Source organism: Xenopus tropicalis, chromosome 8, assembly GCF_000004195.4.
Source record: "Xenopus tropicalis strain Nigerian chromosome 8, UCB_Xtro_10.0, whole genome shotgun sequence".
In the NCBI taxonomy this organism is placed as follows: domain Eukaryota; kingdom Metazoa; phylum Chordata; class Amphibia; order Anura; family Pipidae; genus Xenopus; species Xenopus tropicalis.
This window is the reverse complement of record NC_030684.2, coordinates 90,827,696-90,850,563: the sequence shown is the minus strand read 5'-3', so window position 1 is coordinate 90,850,563 and position 22,868 is coordinate 90,827,696. Positions and strand designations below refer to the sequence as shown.

Sequence of the window (22,868 nt, the reverse complement as noted above, 5' to 3'; positions counted from 1 at the left end):
CAAGGACATAATGCGGTAGGAGCAGAGGGAATGAGAAGCTGAGAAGCTTATTTCCTATAGTAAAAATATAGGGACAATTCTGCAATGTCATTGGCACATTTTGCAAAGGGGTTATCCCCAAATTACGGATTTTAAATTACCACCATTACTATCCTATCAATGCTTTATTATAAATATTACTCACACTTTCATACACCATTTGATTTAAAATTTTTAATGGATTGTATTAATGTTAATTATCTAGTATAACAAATCAATAAAAAGACAAATAGAAAAGATAAAACTCATATGTTCATTTGGTATATCTAAACATTCTTCAGGTAGGAAATATAAATAACATCTCAGATTCCGGGAACCCAGTACATACCCGCAAGACATTGTTGCCCATGCCACTGTATATTTAACAGCCAGAAAAACATTCACAGAAATATGTGTAAGTTTTAGCACCTGTTCAGAGCTATGTGTTTTTAACAAAGAGAAACTTAAAACCAACAAAATCCACTTATTATTTTTATTCAAGTGCACAGCGCTGCTGTACCACTTTTCTAAACAGCACCCCTATGGCTAGCTTATTGTCTCACTCTTTCCCCTTGAACTTACATGCTAGATGCGTTCCATGCACAACCCCCGGGACATCATACACATGGTCAGTAGGAACACCAGCACACTCTACAAAAGTTTTAGCAGAGCCAAAATTCAAGGGTCCTATTTATAAAACTGTAAAAAAATGTTTTACACAAAAATGTGATTTACAGATATTTTCCCCCCGTCTGTTCTGCACGTCAGAACTGAGAGGACCAGAATTTCTATCCCAGCTTCTGGAGTCAGCTTGTGTGACCTGGCAGGGAGCCAGTGATGGAGTAAAAGTTTTGCACAGCAATGAAACTTACCCGCGACCCCATTCCTTGCCAAAAATCTTTTTCTGCAGCTATAAAAAGCTATCAGTATTTAGTTACAATTACACACATCCCAAATTCCTTAACCTAATAAACAGAATGTTCATCAGATGTTAAATACTATGTAGATTTGAGAATATTTATAATTGATCCCAGAAATGATCCATTTGCAATACTGAGGTCATAAAAATCTTTCCCACTGTGCAAATGGCAAGGAGACTTGCTTGCCTCTGAATCTAAAAATATGTATCACGAATTGTACAAAAAACATTTAGAGTAACTTTAGTTTTAGGTTTCATGTCACTTTTCAGATGACACATACAACACAACACAAAAATGAGCTTTCTCCAAGTCAAAGAAAACATGTCTGCCTTATGTATGAAGGAAAACATATGTATTATATCATAGCATTGCAAGTAGCTATTGGAGTGTGGCTGCTTTCTTGCTTGTCCGAGGTCTCAGCCTGCAAATCACCCCATCCAGGGGCCGGAGAGTCCCTGTATCTAAAATCTTAAAACTTTGTCCTTCAGCCAGCTCAAACTCATATCTTTGCAGGAGTTTTGCCATTACTACCTTGGCCTCCATCTGTAATGAGAGAAAATACATTTTACATTTAGGATTCTTCTATTTTGGTGGGAGGTTACAATGTATGTTATGCAAAGGCACTAAAAAAGGCACTAAATTTGCCCAGGAGCAGTAACCCATAGCAACCAATCAGCAGGTAGCATTTACTGGTTAACCTGTTTAAAAGCAGAGAACTGATTGGTTGCTATGGGTTACTGCTCCTGGGCAAACTTAGTGCCTTTTATTACATATTGGAGTTTGTGTTATATATCCATGACAAACAGAATGAAACAACATACAAAAAAACACTTACAAAGGAGCTACAGCTGTAGGTAATGATCTTTCCAAGTCTACTTTAGAAACTTGAAAGACTGTAGTAAAACAATTTTGTTTCACAACATTTATAAATTGGTACTTTAATCTTTAACCTTTTAGGGGCACATTTACTAAGCAATTTTACTTCTAGATATTTTCGTGATTTATGAATGGGTTTTTGCCAGTATTGTTTCTCGAAAAATTGTTCAAGGGGAAGTTAATCACTTCATTGTTTTCCATTTCACCCAGTTTCAAGGGGAAGTTAATCTCATCTCTGGTTTTTATTTCACACACTTTCAAGTGTAAATGAATTCTATCATTGTTTTCTATTTCACCCAGTTTCAAGGGGAAGTTAACCCAATCATTGTTTTCTATTTCACCCAGTTTCAAATGAAATTTAAACACATTATTGTTTTCCAAGAATGAATGCCAGTGCTCCTAAAATGGCTGCTGGAGCAATTCCTGTTTGGGAAAAATAAAAAGGATTCATGGAAGCAAACATCCATTTAAATTCAAATTTTTTGAGTTTTCATGATACTTTCAGCTCAAACAATTTGTAATATTCGAACGTAAAGTCGAAATTTTCATCCAACCCATAACATTATCCTACCATTTTATAAATAAAACAATAATTACGTTTAATTTGAAATCAGCCCTTTAATGTCTACCTACCTGTGAAAAAACCTGTCCTATACAGGAGCGTGGTCCCAGAGAAAATGGGAAATATGAGTAATAAGGTCTGTTGAGAAAAAAGTTACAAATTAAAGATTATAGATGGATACATTCATGTATAGTATAGCAATCAATGAAAAAGCTAGAAGCACCACTATCCTATAAATTTAATAAATGAGATAAATAGGAAAAAGGAAAAAAAAATACATATTACAGTGTTATTCATAAGGAAACTATTATATTGCAGACATTTGACAATGCACAACTTGTGTATTTAGGATGGTGTAATTTTTTGGTGCGTAAGTAATTATTTATTTATTATTTTAATTTAATGAGTTTTATTATACTACACACTAATCTGGTGTCCCAGCTAAAAAGTCTGATAATCTTAAAACCCATCTAAATATGGTGGGAATCCTGTGACCCTTTTCATTAGTTTTCTGATCTTCATAGAACCAACAGAGAATGTCATAACTAAACTTATTCATAATGAAGAACAGGAAGCTTCACCTTCAAAACTCCAGCCCTATTCAGACCGTTGGAGGTTAGCTTTGCTCTGTTCCCCCAAGTGTGGTGGGAGTTTTAGAACAGAAGTCCCTAGTATAGCTTCTGCCAAATCAAGCCAGTAGTATGCTCCAAAAATAGAACATGTCACAATCAGGGGAATATCTAGTTACAGAACTAGACACTGTGCATATGATTGGGCCACTAGGCATATCTCTAGTGGCCTCATGGATATGACTTTTCTTCCTATAAGGTCACATTTGCCAGAAAGTAATGTTGCACTTACTTTGGCGCATCAGGGCTGAATCTGTCTGGGTTGAAGGTAAGTGGATCTGAATAATACTGCTCCATCCTTCCCATAATATAAGAGTTTAACTGTAAAAGGACAGAACAGAGCATTAGACTAGCAGCAGTGGTTGAATTAAATATAATTTTGACACAACTAAAGACAGTGGTCCCCAACAGGCTCAGGAGCAACATGTTGCTCACCAACCCCTTGGATGTTGCTCCCAGTGGCCCAAAGCAGGTGCTTATTTTTTAATTCCTGGTTTGAAGGCAAGTTTTTGCCACTTTTCTTTTGCCTAACAGAGCCTCCTGTAGGCTACCAGTCCATATAGGGGCTATCAAATAGCCAATCACAGCCCTTATTTGGTAGCCCCAGGTACAATTTTCATGCTTGTGTTGCTCCCCAATTCATTTTACATTTGAAAGTGGCTCACTGGTAAAAAAAGGTTGGGGATCCATGACTAAAGAGATATGGATACCTTAATCTGCCAATGTCTCATCAATTCAATTTTGACAGGGTGCTTTGCTTTCTTCACATACTCCAAAACATACAGGCAGGTTAAGTGGCTCCTGATAAAATTGACCATAGTGTGTGTAATATAGGGGCTTATAAAATTCATTATGAAAGGGACTGATGTAGATGAAGTTTAATGTGACTTACCATAATAGTTACATTTTCTGGGACCTTAACTCCATCTATTACCATGTCCTCCGTAAGCCCCCGTGAAGTGCCTGGTGCTGTAGGGTATAAGCGAAGGGTTTCCTTTAGGACCTGTAGGACAGATGGGATGCAGATTTATACATTTGCAAAATAGTTTAAACTATTTAGGCAAATAATATAAATTAATAAAATGCAATAAGTTAGGATTAGTTCAAAGGATAGCAATATCCATATGTTCAGATGTACTAGTATTACATACATGATTTGATTTTTTTCAAACTTTTTATCCAATTTGCATGCCAACATCAACTACCCTATAGTAGTAACAGCAGAGAGCAATGTTGCTGGACCTGTTTACGATTGTGTCTGCCCTTATATGTTGATTATATTGCACACTGTACATATGATAAATGCACTAGTAGAATCATAAGTAACTTCTGGTACACTAAAAAAAGGGTTGTGTCTACGCAATTAAATATATACACATTTCTGTCATGGCTCAGAGTCCTTGCCACAATAAGATTCTATGTTTCCTGGTTCTAATTATCTTCAACACAGGCCACTGCATATAGTTATTGTTTAAGTTGTTTATGGTACCTGGGACAAGTACTGCAGTTTGCCAAGGTCTTCATACTCAATGTCTCTCTTAGATCCTATGACTTCATCAATTTCCGCCTGGGCTCTGAAAATAGCATATTTAAAATGAACAAATAAAAACAATATTTTTTTTCAACACGATCAAATAGAGCAATGTATACAAAATGACAAAAAAAGCTTGCCAATCCAAAACAATTATAATTCCACAAATTGTACCTGTGACACTGGTGGTATTTATATAGAATAGAATATATCTTTATTGTCATTGTCACATAGTAAACAACGAGATTTAAAAAGAAGCAAGCAACAACTCAAAGCAGTGGCATAATAATAGAAAATATCATTCTACTGTTTCATATTTAAAGCCATAATTGCTCTTGGATAAAAGCTGTCTCTCAAACGATTAGTTCTGGCTTTCATTGCTCTATATCTCTTCCCTGATGGCAAGAGCTGGAAGAGACAGTGGCCAGGATGAGTCGGATCGTGTACAATGCCCAGAGCTTTTTTCTGATATACTATTGTGCATACACCTTTTACACATATTAAATTTTTTTTCTCTTTTGCATATGCTATGGTGCACAGAAATGTATTAAGGTATGCATTAGGGTGGTTTAGAAGTTGTATTATGTTCCGTTTGGGTGATGACTGATTTAAGGAAAATTAGACATTTTATAGATATATTTTTTAGTTATTACTTCTGATTACTAAGCTCACCCTGTCTTTGAATGTCAGAATGATATAGAAATAAAGAAGTGCATAGAAAGAGGGATTCGCTGTAAATATGATAGTGTCTAGCCTTTCAAATGATCCCATTTTGGTTGCTAGTATCACTGAACTTAGTGCACATTTTGGTTTAATCTCAAGAACAACAGATAGCAAAGTAAATAAAAAAACACCAGATTCCATAAAATAAAACTGATAGATATCTGTAATTATTGCATTATTTTCACTATCAATAAATAAATATATATATATACCGTATATACTCGAGTATAAGCCGATCCGAATATAAGCCGAGGTACCTAATTTTACCTAAGAAAACTGGAAAAACTTATTGACTCGAGTATAAGCCTAGGGTGGGAAATGCAGCCGCTACTGCTAAGTTTCAATAATCAAATAAATAACAGATAAATAAATAGATAACTTTAGGGAAAGAAAAATGCTACAGCAGCAGACAAAAGCAAGTTTGGGAACGCTAAGGAAGCTGCCATACTAATTATCAAGTACTTGGACCCCAGTGTACAAGTCCCACCACAGTACTACAAAAATAATTTTCTTACATTTTGAAAATCAGTCTTGTGATTGCAGTACAGCAGCTCTGCTTTATGGCTGAGATTCTAGTCATTAGGGCAGTAAAATTCTCTGACTTTTCTTTTGTTATTTTTTTGTATTCATCAGACTGTATGGGTGGTTTCACACAGGAAGAAACAGGCAAATCACAGTTGATGTAAAAGCAAAAGGCAGGTGTCTTTGTAGTGTAGGCAGTGTGAAAAGGACTTGCTTGGTGCATAAATCATCTTCCTTACATACAGTATAAAGGGGAAGTCCTGTTGGCAGCCATTCTGCTGAAGTGCCAAGAAGATGTAACGCGCACCCAACCCCCCCCTGCCCCCCGTGAACGGATGTGTGTCTAGGTAGATCAGGGGAGGGGGTACTAAACTAATGGCTTGTCCCGAAGAGCTTACACTCTTATTAAACAGTTACAATGGCCACCACGCTTCCACTCCTACTCACCAATGACTTGCCCCTTGCTGGTCCCATCCTGCTTCCCCTTGCCCCCCACTGCGCTGATCTTGAACCCGCCCCCTGTGGATGGAGGTGTGTCCATGCACGCAAGGTTAAGGAACTCTTCTGAATCATGTACAGTATCTGGGACAAGTGAGTTTTTGCGCAGGTGCTTGGCCGCCGTGTATAGTGATGAGTTGCTGCGCTGATCTGTCAGCCACATAATCTGCAGGCAGTTCTTTACCTGCACTGTCCGGACCAGGAAGCGGGAGCATTCTTCTTGATCTGACGATGTAACGCGCTTGGAGGTGAGTGCGTGTGCATTGCATCGTCAGATCAAGAGTCGGCAGGAAAGTGAACGGAGTGCATGGTGTTCATGCGCGCACACGCTATGCGACGTACGAGGTGGCAGATATGTTCCAGCTTACGGCTCTGTTTGAAGAATGCTCCCGCTTCCTGGTCCGGACAGTGCAGGTAAAGAACTGCCTGCAGATTATGTGGCTGGCAGATCAGCACAGCGACTCGTCACTATACACGGCGGCCAAGCAAGGGGGTCCGAGTGCGTTACGTGCAGGACGGACACAAGTGGAGGGAGGTAGGGGGGAGGTATACTTGAGTATACGCCGAGGGTTACTTTTTGAGCACATTTTTAGTGCTGAAAAACTCGGCTTATATTTGAGTATATACGGTATATATATTATATATATATATATATATATATATACTTAGAAGTTCAAACAGGTCGGCACTCCCGAAAAATATACAATAGATGCTTGGGTGCAGTCCTCACGAGCGTAGATAATCAAACAAAAATGGGCCGCTTCACACAGGACATAAAAAAATCTTATGACTGACATTTTGGCCACTCCTGCAGCCTTTCTCAAAAGTAACAAAAAAGTAATGAAACCAAACTTAAATACATAGGGGCACATTTACTAATCCACGAATCCGAATCACGAATGGGAAAAAATCGTATTGGAAACGAAAATTTCGTAAGATCACAAATATCACGAAAATGCTTACGAAAAATCGTATTAGTCACGATAATATCGTATTGGCGATCCGAAAGTCACAAAATTTTCGTACTGAACAATTGTAAACAGCGGTAAAACCTTTCCGATTTTTTCGTGCAAACGTCCGAAAAAGTTGTGCGCCGTACGAAAAAGTCGTGCGGACGCCTGAAAAAATCATTCACATGAACGCTCGTGCGTTCGTGCTTTTGTAAATGTGCCCCTTAGTGTGGCGGGAAAACACAGTCTGTGACGTGAATGCATGACGTCTCCCATCAGTGATATACACAAAAGTGCAAATACAACAGTTGAGGGTAAAAAGAAAAAAATATCACTGAAGTGTTAAGCATAATAACAGAATGTTACAGTTATGTTACAGAATGTAAGCAATAAATAAACTCTAACCATCGTTTCCTTGTGTCTACATTCATTTTGTTGAGCGCGAGTTTACAGTAGACGAACAATGAAAGGCGCTAAACAACAATTAAATCCATTTGTTATTGTGATTCATATCCACTTGTTTTAATCATAAGTTATGCAGTACAAAGCGATTGGTATCCTAGGACTATGGTTTCGTAGCAACCAGGGCTCTGTATATATATATATATATATATACTTGATATAAATTAGTAAAGTGGAACTTTTGCCTTACTTTTCTAGAATCTCTGGATTTCGCCCCAATTCCATCACTACAAATGACAACTGGTTGGCAGTGGTTTCTTGGCCTGAAAAATAAACAAGCCTAATTAACATAATTATTATAAATCAATCATCATACATTTTGAGTTGCAACAGGCTGGAAACTGGATTTTTTAGATTAAGTAAACAATACTTTATGGTACTAATTTAGGTACCAAATTGTGCTCGTGACTGCTGGGTCACCAATTTAGGGGCTAATTTATTAAAGCATTATTTTTTACAGAGTGGTCAATACTGTAAATAATGATGCTATCAGATTTAGGGAGCTTTTTTCAGGCTGGAGCAATTTGTTCTAGTATAAGAAAGTGTAGTCTAAATTATTAATCCTCCTTGCAATTTGCATCAGGGATTAAAGGAACAGTAACACCAAAAAATGTATATATTTCAAAGAAATTAAACTATAATGTACTGCTGCCCTGCACAGGTAAAAGTTTTGTGTTTGCTTCAGAAACATTACTAGAGTTTATATAAACCCTGGTGTGTAGCCATAGGGGCAGCCATTCAAAAGAAGCAAAGGCACAGGTTATATAGCAGCTAACAGATAAACCCTGTAGAATACAATGGTGTCTTATCTGTTATTTGCTATGTAACCTGTGCCTTTTCTCCTTTTTTCCAGCTTGAATGGCTGCCCCCATGGCTACACAGCAGCTTATTTATTTAAACTATAGTAGTGTTCCTGAAGCAAACACCCAAGTTTTACCATTGCAGGGCCACAGTACATTATATTTCAATTACTTTAAAACACTCCTTTAAGGATTCAGAGAGATGTTAAAGCTTAATGACCCAATTTAACAGAATCGACTGCTTACAGCCATCAATCACATTCTGATGAACTGACACATTTATCTGCTATTATTTAATAAATGTGTCACTTTGTTAAACACTTTCCTGTAAACTTTCTTAATAGTCACAATATGGCTTACTATATTTCAATTACTTTTCATATAAGTAATGACCACCCCCCCCAACATTCCTACTCACAAAGTGAACAAGTCCTGGTAGGCATTCATTTCATTAAAATATGAGGAGAAGATTTGGCACTGTTTATAGATTCTCTAGCTTGATATGCTGAACAATTGTAATTTTGAGAGCTATAAAATCATATGTCCTAGTTGGTTTCTTTGATTTCCTGCATTTATTACAGAATAAATGCTTATTTGTGTTACTGTACTCTGAGGGCAATTGTTACTGTACTCTGAGGGCAATAGTGCTGTTAGCTAGCTATTTATATATATATATATATATATATATATATATATATATATATACACACACACAAACCAAGAGGGTTCAGCACTCCTTAGCAAGTGGCTAATTGACCCAGGTGCTACCGATTCAAGCAATTTCAATAGAGTCCACAGGTATAGCGGTGCACACTGGGAATCCTTTAAAAGTTAGCTTTTATTGAACTATATAAAACTTAATACATGGAGAAATAGGTCAACGTTTCGGCCCCCACCTTGGGCCTTTGTCAAGACCTTATATATATATAGCCTGTACTGATCAGTAACATCTAAAAAAAAAAAATTTGCCACGGTTTGGAAAAAGTTGCAGTAAAAAAACATTTACTTCAATGCGATTTGAGATTTTTTTTTGTCTAAGTGACAACGGGACATATTCACCCATCACTAAGCTTATTATTTCCCACTGGCCAGGGTAAACAAGTGTTGTATACAATTGAGTTTATTTATGAATTCAATTTAATTTTTAGATGCAGTCCAATTTCTTAACACACTCCTTTTGTAGGGGGTTGGCATAACTTTTAGCGCACAAAAGGCATGTGGAGTCAATAACAGCATTTACTTGATTAAAGACAGTTGTGACAATTAGGCAGTGATTCCCAAACTGTGGGGATGGCCTTGTAGGGAGGCTTGGAAAAATGGCTGGGGAAGGGGGGGTCCAGCCTGAAGGCTTGTTACAGTAAGGTCTGGAAAGAATGCCTGATTATGCTTCTAGATAGTTACTGAAGGTTTAGTTTAAAGATAAGTAGTTAACATTTCAGTCAGTACTTATTTCTTCTCCTAGATGTTGCTATGGCTGATAGAGAAATGCTCGTAAATTTGTAACCTTGTTAATAATGAAGAGATGCCCTTACTAAATGTTGGCCATCAAAGAAGATCTTGATCTTAAAAAGTTTCAAGACCACTGCAATCTTAAATAACCTGTAGATTAAAGATGATAAGTCCAGGTTCCCTTGTACAGTGCTGTGCAGTTCATCAGAGCAGGCACATTGTTAGTTGCTGCAAGTTGCTAGTAAGCATGTATAGAATGACTTTGTTTGTTTATCTTATATATGATTTACCCCCACAAAAGAATGAAAACATTAAAAAATTCCAAACCTGCAATAAAGAAAGTGACAAAATTGTCCAAGAGAATCTCAGGATCACATTCCTCTTCCATAGCTGCAGAAAGACAAAATTAGACTATTTTAATATCTGACAGCACGGGATTGCAGAGCACCTGAAATAAGAAAATCTACCTACCATAACAACCATAACTTGGCATGCACACTTGTGCTCTTGCACATTTGATCCTTGATCCTACCTCTCTATTACTAGTACAGGACAGAGCTAGCTTTAATTATTAAAATGCAGTTAAGGGAACTATCTTTCCTAGACATTTAAAGAAAAAAAATCATGCAGTGGTGGCCACAGAGAAAATATACAGTATGTGATATTACTGTGATCAGACCTACCACTATGCAATACTTCTATTACAAAATACCAGTAAATAAGTGTAGTGTAGTAAATGGTGTATTTTAACTTAAAACCTAAGTATGGTTATATATAGGTTATAGTTATGGGATCCGTTATCCAGAAATCCGCTATCCAGAAAGGAAGGCATCATGGGAAGGCCATCTCCCATAGATTCTGTTTTAATCAAATAATTCTGATTTTCAAAAATGGTTTCCTTTGTCACTGTTATAATTAAACAGTACCTTTTACTAAGATATAACTAATTCTTATTTGAGGCAAAACAATCCTATTGAAATTATTTACTGTTTAAATGATTTTAAGTTCCAAATTACGGAAAGACTCCTTATCTGGACCCTAGGTCCCGAGCATTCTGGATAAGAGGTCTCATACCTGTATTGAATTATAAAGAGTGTATAAATAAGTGTATATGTGTAATGGGGGTCCAGTCCTTACTGCCAATAAAGTGGTTAAGGCCTTACAATTTAATACAAATTACCCCATTGTCAGGCAAGCTATAAAATTGAACTCTGAGCTTGAGGAGTTACTGATGCTCGGTATCTCTTTAAAATAAACGCTACCTGCCCCCTTGAGTATCTGTGTCAGTATATCCACTGGAATGTCCTCTCCATCCTGTATCTGCTTCTGTCTCCTTTCAATGCATTCCTTCCCTGTCTGGCGAAGCAGCCTGATGCTCTCCTGCACTTTCCTGATGAACCCTCTCTTTGCCAGAGAATACTATGAACAGAAAAAGAAAAGTTTCTAACCATAATACAGATTATGTTATTAATATGGGTTCTATCATATTTACATTTTTTTATTTTTTGTTTGTAAAACATAGCACACAACCAAAGTTCCCAAATCTGAGAATACCGTATTTTTCGCCCTATAAGACGCTCCGGAATATAATACGCACCCAATTTTAAAGGAGGAAAATCTAGAAAAAAAAGATTCTGAAGCAAATACTGTCGTAAAATATTTTATATCAACTGTATAAAGTTAATTGTCTCTGGGCTCGCACATAATGAGGCTTCCCCTAGTGCCCCCCCCAAGCATCCTTCAGCTTCCCCCAGGGCCTCCCCAAGTATCCTTCAGCATCCCCCAGGGCTTCCAAGCATCCTCCAGCTCCCCCACGGCACCCACAGCATTCTTCAGCTTCCCCCCGGGCCCCCAAGCACCTTCCATTTTCCCCCAGCAGCCTCCGGCTCCCATGATGTCTTCCTCTCTGTGCCGCGGCTCCCAGCTTCTTCTGTGGTTTTATAAGGTTGCGCCCTGTGCGTGTGACGTCAGTACGCACGGGCGCAACCTTATAAAAGCGAGTATGTGGCAGAGAGCCGCGGCACATACAGGAAGACGCATTCGCCGTATAAGACGCACAAACTTTTCCCCCCCAGTTTTGGGGAAGAAAAAGTGCGTCTTATATGGCGAAAAATACGGTAAACATAGGTATCCATATACCTAAACCAGTATGTTGCATCAGCCATTTTGTAATTTTTTTCCCAGTTACCATGTTAACATATGAGAGCATGTCAAGGCACTAATTGCCTCTAAAGGAAATCTATTCTTTAGAATTTAGATAATCATATTGTGCCAACATTTTTTGAGGCTAAACAGGCAGTAAACTACATACCCGTTAAAGAAAATTAATTGAGACACAGAGGCAAAGGTAATGGTTTCCTGCTTCTCTTCAACTAAAAAAGACAGTTCTTTGTGGTGCTGGTATGGGTTGAGAGCGACCTTTACTGGTGGGAGTGGAAATAGATATGGACATATGGTCTGATGCACATTAACTTTTGTTTTAAACATATATATATATACTATACACATTACCCCAGCACTCTATTATATAGCTTCAAGAAAATATTAAAAACCAATTTGCACACACTGAAGGAAAAATGTCTGCATTTAGTGAAAAGAGACACGTTTAGTTACACGGTTTGTACAAAGTATGCATAAGCTGATGCGCCCGTCAAGGCAGTGTCCTTGCATCAGTCCTAACCTAGCAAAAAAAGAGAGAGTATATTTTCTTTGGTGGGACAAAGACCATACCTGCTTTTCTCTTTATTTGGCATGACAGCGATTGAGCTTATAAACACCTTCCTAACTGCAAGGCTATCCTTAAAGGGCCGGGGTTGGGAGAGCACGCATTCAATTAGGGAATAGCCACTTCCCCTTACCATACAAATATATCCAAAAAATGCAGCTCATCCCATGATTCAATCAAAACTAATTGGTTGCACGTAGGTGAGTGGCTTGTATTATACAGTATACTATACACATTACCCCAGCACTCCATTATATAGCAGCGAAGAGATCCGCACTCACAGGGCTTCTAAAATAAATACGGTGTTTATTATGAAGACTAACATTTTGGCTATATCACTAGCCTTTTACAAAGTGACTCACACAACAAAACAGCGTCTAATAAACATTCAGTGGTGGGAAAAAAGTGGGGGAAAAAACTATCGAAAGGGAATATATACACAAGGGATACAACAAATAGCAACTATATACAAGAGATTTTGGGCAATTGTATGATAACGAAGCGCAACACTGTATGCTAACATGGCAAAAAAATGTAGCACGTCCGATAACGCAACTTGTTAAAGAGTATTAGCAACAATATCATGTATTTGTTATATAGTTTATCAGGGTGCCTTAGATTCAGAGAAAGAATAAAATATCCACTCTAAGCATATATTTCAATAATTAGGAGTAGCTAGCATCGTAGCTAATATCTGTTAGGGACTTACTGTATTAGTAGTGAACATACTGGCATCAATTGATAAAACCAAATCATGTAGTCGACACCTTGCAGTTGTAGTGTGAATAGGATAAGAACTGCATAGGAGTAGAGTGTATAGGATAAGAATTGTGTACAGGTATTTTATTAATTCTGTTTTGTGGTTAACTTTTTGTCTGGGGCCACTTCAGGTGGTTCTTATAATCATTAAGGGCCAGCTGAGGTGGATCGTCTATCCTAACCATAGAACAAGTCCCTTCACCTTACAGTGTGGGTGAGGTATCTTTTTTCTAGTTGTTTATTTCTCAGAATGCTTACCCTTACCATTGGATTCCTCATTTCCACTATACCTTTCATAACCAGTGAAATAGCTTTTGGGAACGGTGTTAGATCATCATTGAGGGAATTCAATTCCATTCCAAAAGCAACCTGTAAATTATAAAGAAAGCTGAAGTGCACATACTTTTTTTGAGAAAAAAGTACCATAATTGCTTAGTGTGTTTGCAATACTTCACAGAGTAAATAGGATTGGCTGCCTTGCTTAGATGCTGATAGTTTTAGTGAAAACTAGGTTGCTGTTTATCAAAAGACAAAATTCGGAGAATTAAGCAATTAAACACAGCTAGAAAAAGGTATCACCCGCCTTCCTGCACAGCAGTTTGTGTGTGCTACTCCACAGCGTGCTTAATTCAGTCTTTGTAACTCTAAAGGACCACCATAAATATTAGTAAGGGGTGTGGCAGAACAGTATAGAAATGAACAGGGAAGTGTGCCTTTAAGGTACATTATATGGGCTGTGTAGGGATGCTTAGGTGAGAGATTGTTAACTTTCCCTCTGTCAGGTAATTAGGTGGCAGCTAAAAGCTGAGCTATTACTGTATGAAAACGGGGTGTCCTTTTACACCAATGGACTTTTCCTTTTGTGTGAGAAGGAGAGACAGCCTTTCTGTGAGAAAGAGAAAATGGCTCTCAGAGCAGGACACAGGTCAGTAAGCCTGCCTGCCTGTGGAGGCAACTCCTAGAGGGGCTGGGATGCTGTCTGCCACTGCAAGGAGCAGAGGGAATGATGATGACTAAGGGGCTGAAAATTCACCTAAAGAGTTGCAAGAGAATCAACAATTGTTGTAAATACAGATGACCCCAGGCCCCTTTTACTGGTGGTCCACATAGGGCCCAGTGTAGTTTGAGAACTCTTCAACTGTATGAAGGTAGTGCACATTTTTTTTAATCTTTCCACTGTAAAAATGTGGTATAAAACAAATATATATATATATATATATATATATATATATATATATATATATATATATATATATATGTCTAAGTCTACAATGACTTTGTTATAATTACTAATACCTGAAGCGTCAGTGTTACCTTGCCAATTACATCCAATGTCAGTCTACTGAGCATGTCATGCATTTTAATCTCGCACTTTCCATCTGCTTTCTCCATTAGTTTCTCCATCAGCTCCTCTGCTTTTTCATTAAAGGGCCCCATTAAACCCATTAGGTAGCTACATGGAAAAGTAAAAAAAACCCAATGTATTTTAGGTAATAAGGGGTACTATTTTTTTTTACTTTATAAAAAGATCAGACCTGCCCATTTCTCTGCAAATTAGGGGTTACACACTGGAAGACAAATTAACCAATGCCAATGGTTCTTTAATACAAGTGTAGCAATACCTGATAAAAAAGCATAATTAAGGGAAAGGTTTACAGTAGGTTTCCTGATGGTTCCCTTGCATGTTCCCAGCAGTTCAAACTTTTTCTAATTTTATTAAAGGTTTCCTAACTTTTTTCCTATTGTTGAAATAGATTTGCTTTTTTTTTTTATTAAAGCATCTTCACTGGCTTGGTCACTGCAATACTGAATCACATTCTAGTCTATGGCCAAAAATCTTCTAATTCTTCTCTGAATTTCCCTGTTAGTGTTAAAATAATATCCCAGTAGTATTTAGAAATCATGGTTGTGCTACTTACAGTGATAGCATTACTTTTCCTTTAGCTCTTACATGTTCACTCGTCCTTTGCGCTTAACACAAAGCAGGGATCACTATTGTATTTCAGTTACCATTCAAAATATATGGTTAAAACAGCTAAGCCATATGGGGCTATAACAAAATGTGGCAAATAATTACAGCCCAACATGATCCTAAATATAAAATAAACAGTAAGGGATACATATTTTTCTACAGAGATTGCAATTAATTTTTTTATTAAAATAATATGTTATTATAACTTCAGGAAGAGGATGATTCGATATGAACACATAAACAACATTTCCTTTCAAACAATTGCTATTCACTTACGTTCTGCTGAAAGCAGGATCCATAATTCTCCTCTGTTTATGCCAATGATCATAATCTCGATCAGTCACTAAACCCTTTCCCATGAACCTAGAGGAAGCAGTACAGTTGAGATGTTTACTATAAATCTTTTAAACACAGAATATTTCCAAAATGCACTATGCATTTTTCATATAAGGCCACCAAAATTCCATTACCCTGGCATTGCCATTTAAAATGCAGTTTCAAGCAGCTCATCAGCTACTACAGTTCTGTCAACCCAATTAACCAATAAAACTACGAGTTAACTCGTAGACCTTTAAAATAGATCATAACTTTTACCAATACTAGATTTGTAATCTAAATAATTTTCTTCTTTAAACATTGCTGTATCAGTCATGGATCTAAGAATATGTAGGACAGGAAATACATTTTCACCCTAAATCCTACCATTAACCCTTGGGTTGAGCTTCCAGGAATATCTAGGAGAGCAAATCTTTCTCTGACTGACCTTGAGACTGGGCCCTGCCCCTGCCACAGCTACAACCCTGCCCACAGACCTACAGTTTATGAACCACTGCTTTAGAGATACCTATGGGATTTAACTACTTTATCCCACCATTACACATTAAAAAAAATATATAATTTTGTGACACCTACCCTTACACTAGATTTTGATACACTCTTTCTATAAAAGAAAGGTTTTTGCTAGCAATTTTACCTTATTCTATTTATCTAATTTTCCAACCTGGCCACTATGGCCAGACCACACATTTTATTTCTCTAGCTTCCTATTCTAGATTTTTTTTTTTACCTTTATTGGCTTTTGTTTTTGTATATTGTGCAGTGTCTATGTACAGCTTTGCAGAATGGTTCTTAACAGGGTATTTCTCTTTGTTTATATTACACTGACAGGATATGATTGGGTTTGGGCCATGGTTCACAGCACCAGTTTTTTTGGGGGGGGCACATAGAAAGCAGCCGAGATGTAATAAAATATCAAGGCAGTCCATGTTTCAGTGGGGCTCATTTGCTAATATAAACTATACCAGCAGCAATTTGTTTTATTGGTCTACTACAAGCTAGCAACATTGGTGCACTGGCACCTGAGTCATGAAGCTGATTTTAATTGGACCCCGAGAAAACATTCAAAAAACCCCATTATAATTCATACTTGGAATTAGATATAGCTTTTATGGAATGTGCCTGTGTGTATAGCACCTTTAGATACTGTGTATAATGAGAAAAATATTCCAATTGTTTTATTGATAGAAACCAGCATATTTAATACTTTAAGGAGCTGTTTGCTTGGCCCTTAATGGTCAAATTAACACAAGCCTGTAAATGCATGTCAATTTAAAGTTAACACATATTTCCCAACCTATCCCTCCACTTCTTTACATACCTCACTCCAAACATGTTTGCAATAACATCATAGAACTTGTCCTTGGAGTATTTTGGTGACATGAGAAGTTCCTGAAAATAAACAAAGATCTGAGACAAGGAAACAAAATAGTTTTGAAGGATACTACAGAAGTATGCACTGCCCCTTGGTACTTCTCAGTAAACTTTGTAATTAGAAAAGCAGAATACACAGTATGGGATCTGGGGACCTGGGGTTTTCCAGGTAATGGGTTTTGCCCTTTATTTAAGTATTTTAATATTTAAATATTAAATAAACCCAATAGTACTGTTTTGTCACCAATATGGAATCATACAGGTTAGTTACCATCAAGTTCAAGGTACTGTTTTATTATTACAGAGAAAATGGAAATCATATTTAAAATGTTATCATTTGCTCAAAAATAGACTCTGTGATCCAGTGCTATCTAGATATTGGGTTTCTAGGTAATAGATCCTATACCTGTACCTGTACAAACTGCATTTGGAGGACCTTCCACACACATTTCATGTATCTGGTTGTGGACAGAGGGTATATAATTTTGGAATATAGTAGAAAGGTAATGTCTTTTACTAAGAATGTCTGCACATAGGTGAATAAAAATAACTGCATTTATTGCAGATACTTATTTCACGTGTCAGTTTCTTTACTTATGGTGACATCTGGTGGAAACTTAAGATAACAGCAATTCCTGCTGCATTTCTAATAATGTGACGTTTGCACCTGTACTCTGTTTGCAAGGGGGAAATAAAAGTTTGTTGTGTGCACAGTTCAGTTCTTTTTGGTAAATGCTCTCACAAAAGCTGAAACCTTGGTCACCTGTCAACTCACACATACAGTTGCCACGTACCCAAAATTTTACTGGCCTTGCCAGTCAATAACGCCAATGGTATTAAAGGATATGTAAAGTTTATTTCATGGGAGGGTCCAAAATATTAGGCACCCCCCAGTAAAATAGGTTGCTAGGTTTTTTTTCCCCAAGCTGGTGCTCTTGTTAGGAGAAAACTGCACAAGCCAGTGGAAAAAAACGTCTAAGTGCTGCATCTACATTTTACATACCTTTCCTACTGGTGTCCAAGTGAAAATCCATGTTTGCGCTTGTGCAGTAAAGTAAACCTAGCATCTACTCTACTGCACATGTGCAGAACGCCAAGCACCAAATAATAGAAGTAAAATCTATTTTACTGGAGAGGGGGGCCTAACATTTTGGTACCCCCAGTGAAATAGACTTTACATGTCCTTTAATAGGGAAGAAGGACAGGACATATAGGTAGGCCTGTAAAGACAGCTCCAACAATAAATACTGCACATTACATCCATGGGCAGATCTGTGATATATATTTATAAAGCACAAGACCTATGAATATTCTGTAAATTATATCCTTATAAACAGTGCTTAGTGATGTCATCAGTTATAAATGGTTTTTAGTGATGTAATTTCTGTCATGATTCACTGAAATGTGTGTATTATAATAATCTGAAGGTTGATAGACAGTGACAATGCATTGCTATTTTTAGAGCAACCTTATTTCTGGAAAGAAATTCTATATTTCATCAAAAGGTTGTGTATTTGAGTTCATACCTTTACTGCTTCAGGGCTAACAACAAGTATAATGACCCTATGTAATCCATTAATGCGAACAACTGGGCCATACTTCTGAACCCTGTAAACAGAACAGAAGTATAGTGTGCAGTAGCTGTAGTCATAAGTGGTTACGTAAACTCTGCAATCCAGCATAGGTTCTAATTAAGTATATATAATGCAATCACATAGGTGGTACACTAGATACAAGTGCATAGCAGGCTGTTTAGTTATGGAACAAGTTAAATGTAAACAAAATAATAATGTACTTAACTATGTGCATCTTTTTCTTTGTACATTGTCTTCTTCTAGCCCAGGGTTGTCCAGCTGAAGGCCTGCAGGTAGGATGTGGCCCTCCAAGCTATTTTTATCTCTCCCAGCCCATCTTTGTCAAGATTAGTCAAGAGATCATCTTTGTATGATCTGTCCATTTTAATATAATCTGCTTCAGGTATGTGGTATGTCAGATAATCCTACCACTGCATGTAAAAAGTTGGACAGCACTAGCTGTAAATTGTGTGTTACAGACTGAAGCTGGCAATATTGGCACATGATTTCTTAATGGCTGTCAGCAACTTATTGGCCCTTATGTAGGACCAAAATAATACTCTCATAATCTATATCTTATAATTGCGAGGAAGGATGAAAAAACCCTTCTGACAATGATCACGCTGGCCTGGGATGTACACCTTTTCCTAGTGGGATCCGAACAAGCCCCATATACATGATCTAATCAGTCTGGAGGGTAAATACCTAGTCATTTGGCCACCGTACCAAACATGTGGATCTCTCTATGTATGCCAGCTTTAATTGTCAAGACAAAATAGATAATAGCAAGACAGCATTTAAAGTGGGGCACCAATGTGGCATGAATTACAAATAGTACAGAATATGTATTTCACACTAGAAACCATAGGTTTTATTTAGTATTGGCCCAGTATGCAAAATGGCTAGAATAACTTATTATTCTTAGAATCCAAACATCTTTCTATTTTGTAGCAGTAGACAGATGATTCTATTCTCGCCTAAATTAAATTAATGGAGCAGATGAGCTTTATATTTCTATGATTTTTCATTGGTCTATGAATGTCCAGAACTCTGAGCACAGAAGATAATAATCATGTTTAAAAAAGTGACTTACCATCCCAGAAAATGATCATACATGAGCAAATTGTTTTTCATTAAGCGGAGCATTGTCGGTGAATGTCCCAAGAAAAAGCTTAAAAACAAAGACACACAGACCTAGTGACTTGCAATAACATATTCTCTGAATACATAGCAACATAGTAATGTCAAAGGTTGAAACGGTAATGTATGGTTAAAAACAGACACCTATCAATCAGGTTCACTAAATGAAATCTGTTTAACTGGTAGTTACATTATATAAAAATTAACAGAGGTGAGGATTTAAATTGCTGATGGTTGTCTCTTATTAGGGCTGTGACAGACGGGGAGATTAGTCGCTGTGGAAGGGGGGCCTGGGGGACAGGGGGGCCTGGACCACTGGGTCTGCTTCCTCTATGGTTGCTTGTAAATGCCCGCAACTGCCAGCTCTTAGATAGAAGAGCGCAGGGCCGCCATCAGGGGGGAGGGGCCCCGTGAAATCTTCTGTAAGGGGACCTGGTCGCAAATTGTGTATGTTACACATTAAGTTACATAAATTACGTAACTTTTGCAAAAACTGCTTAGAAAACTACATAACTTGCCTAGAAACTTAGGTCACTTGTGTATCAAGCAAAAGACAATGCAGAGAAGCTTGGCAGGGACAAACTCCACTGACCACCAATTAATTAAAAAATTTAAGGTAAATTCCACTGCCCTCAATAAGCTGACTGAATTATTAGCTCATTAATGATTAACTTGAACTATTCATATGAGCTGCTTATTATAGAGTAACGTCAGCTGTTTATATTGGGACCTATTTACTATTCTACATGAACTTTGCAACAGGGAAATGACTGGTTATTGAGCCCCACAGCAATATATGGGGTCCCTAAGCTTATGCTATTTACGTAACATATGCAAAAACATTTTTTTTTTTTAAAGAAACTTACGTAACTTACATATAGACTCCTCTGACCCCCCCCCCCCCCAATTAAATAGGCTTATTAACACATTCATAATTTTTACTGTTTTTATGAACTAATACTGGCTAGATATTGGACCCACATGGGGCTCCTAAACTTACACAGTTTACGTAAACGTATGTAACTTCCATATCAAACAATGATTGTTAAGAGCAGGGGCAGGTAGGTGGGAAGGGGTTAAACTTAGGGCAAACTTCACTGCCCCCCAATAAACTGAATGACTTATTAGCACATTAATCAATGGAACTCTTTATATGAATTGATTATTATAGAGTAACATTAGCAGTTTATATTTTACACAAGGGGCGTGTGTGGCCAAAATTTTGGTACTGTGTACTTGTGTTCATGGGGGCCCCTTATAAATAACTTGTGTGGGGCCCCAAAGTTTCTGATGGTAGCCCTGGGAGAGTGGGCGGCTAGCGGAAACACAGGGGGCAAAGCTGGCGGGGGGAAGGGAGCCCCTTGAGTTTGCTACTCTGTGCCGGGCCCATCCAAAAATTGGGGGGCCTGGCGCAGAGTAGTTACACTGCTGAACTTTAAATAAACTTTTAGCGTTATGTGGACAGTGATATTCTGAAAAATATATTTTTAATATAACAATAGCAATAAAGTTGTAGCCTTATAGGGCATTGTATTTTGGCTGCTGGGGTCAATGACCCCTATTTGAAACCTTCAAAGAGGATTAAGAAGTAGGCAAATAATTAAAAAACTTTTAAAACGGAAGAACAATTGAACACGATAGAAATGGTATATTCTATATACTAAAACTGAACGTAAAGGTAAACAACACCTTTAAAATTTAACACAAGCACTATTGACACTATTTTAAACATGGTGGAAGTTGCACTATAACAAAATGTGGAATTTACCATTAAACAATCCATTCCCAGCTGTATGTCTAGTTCTGTTGGACAGCTGAATATTTATATTAAAAATTTAGTTTCTTTAAACAGACAGTAATAATATGGTAATGATATGCTCAGAATGGCCATGTACAGGTAACCACTTAAGTGAGTGCACTTTTACCCATTTTATTTGCCATCACACATTTATTAGTCTAAGACAAGGGGCTGATAAAAATGGTTAAATCCAAAAACTGGTAGCACTGGCCAGGCGCTCATTATTCAGTTTCTCAGGGCTTATTTAACAGCAATAGTAACTTATATGTTAGGGTGAAGGAAGAAGTACTTTATAGTTCTGCTACCAAGAGAAACACTCTGAACAGATTTTTCAGTGACAGAAACAACAAAAGAACAGGTCAATACATTTCTCAAATGTGCAGTCGAATATCTTGTAAATACAATCAGCTAAACAATGTCACTTCACTGCTCTCTAGACAGTGTGATAAAAACCATTTGCCAAACGAACATAACAGCATTTTCTCCCTGTATAAGGGGCTGCTGTTGCCTGTATTACATTGTACTTGACTCAGTCTCCCACTAGTGCTCCATCACTTACCAAAGCATCAGTGAAAGAGTTAACAGACATATTTTGCAGGGTGAGACCTGCTTAGCATTGTATTGGGTATTTTTCATTACATGTTCCTCTTTCACAGTTTCTCACCTGTCTCTGGGCGGCCCTGGGATGTGGTCATACTTCATATGAATATAGTGGATGTATCCACTGAACAGGAGGAAGCAGATCAGTATCAGTGCCAGCAGCAGGAGGGCTGCCCAGCCGATAAGTGCCCACAGCCCCATGATCACTGTGCGGGACAGAACTGTTTGTGTGTTCTGAGTGACATGAATGCAGCTGGGGAGGGAAGGACAGTGGGCTGGGCTTCACACCATACCGGAAGGCATTTGTACAATAGCAGCTGTCTCTGCTGAGGCCTTATAAAGGGGAAATCCCATGCAAAATACAGGAGTAGTCGTATTTCAAATAAATGGTCAGCAAAGTTTCCTTGCCCCCATTAGAACTGCAATTTTGTATGGCGTGTCTGCTTGTGTTATAATATAAATGTCTCCAATACCAAACACTAAATCAGCATGCCTATGTAAATATGTTATGCAGTCGTAGGCACACCTTGCAAAACAGGTTTTTATGAGCAATAAAGTGGAATGTGGCTGCATAAATAGTGAGATAATAAAAAAACTTTGTGTCCAAGAACACACAAATGAACTTATAGCTTGAAAGAATGTATATGTTT

At 37.6% G+C, this 22,868-nt stretch overlaps 1 protein-coding gene across 1 annotated transcript; it reads right to left on the bottom strand.

The window, feature by feature from the left end:
- Positions 1–198: 198 nt before the first annotated feature.
- On the bottom strand, positions 199–22,431 carry cyp46a1.3 (cytochrome P450 family 46 subfamily A member 1, gene 3). The gene is given in 15 exon segments (NM_001032346.1): positions 199–1,481; positions 2,448–2,514; positions 3,238–3,326; positions 3,898–4,008; positions 4,495–4,579; positions 7,882–7,954; positions 10,268–10,330; positions 11,203–11,359; positions 13,683–13,793; positions 14,739–14,877; positions 15,673–15,759; positions 17,054–17,124; positions 18,633–18,714; positions 19,774–19,851; positions 22,283–22,431. Coding segments are annotated over 15 exon segments (1,515 nt in total). The 5' UTR covers positions 22,420–22,431; the 3' UTR covers positions 199–1,316.
- Between the last annotated feature and the right edge of the window lie 437 nt (positions 22,432–22,868).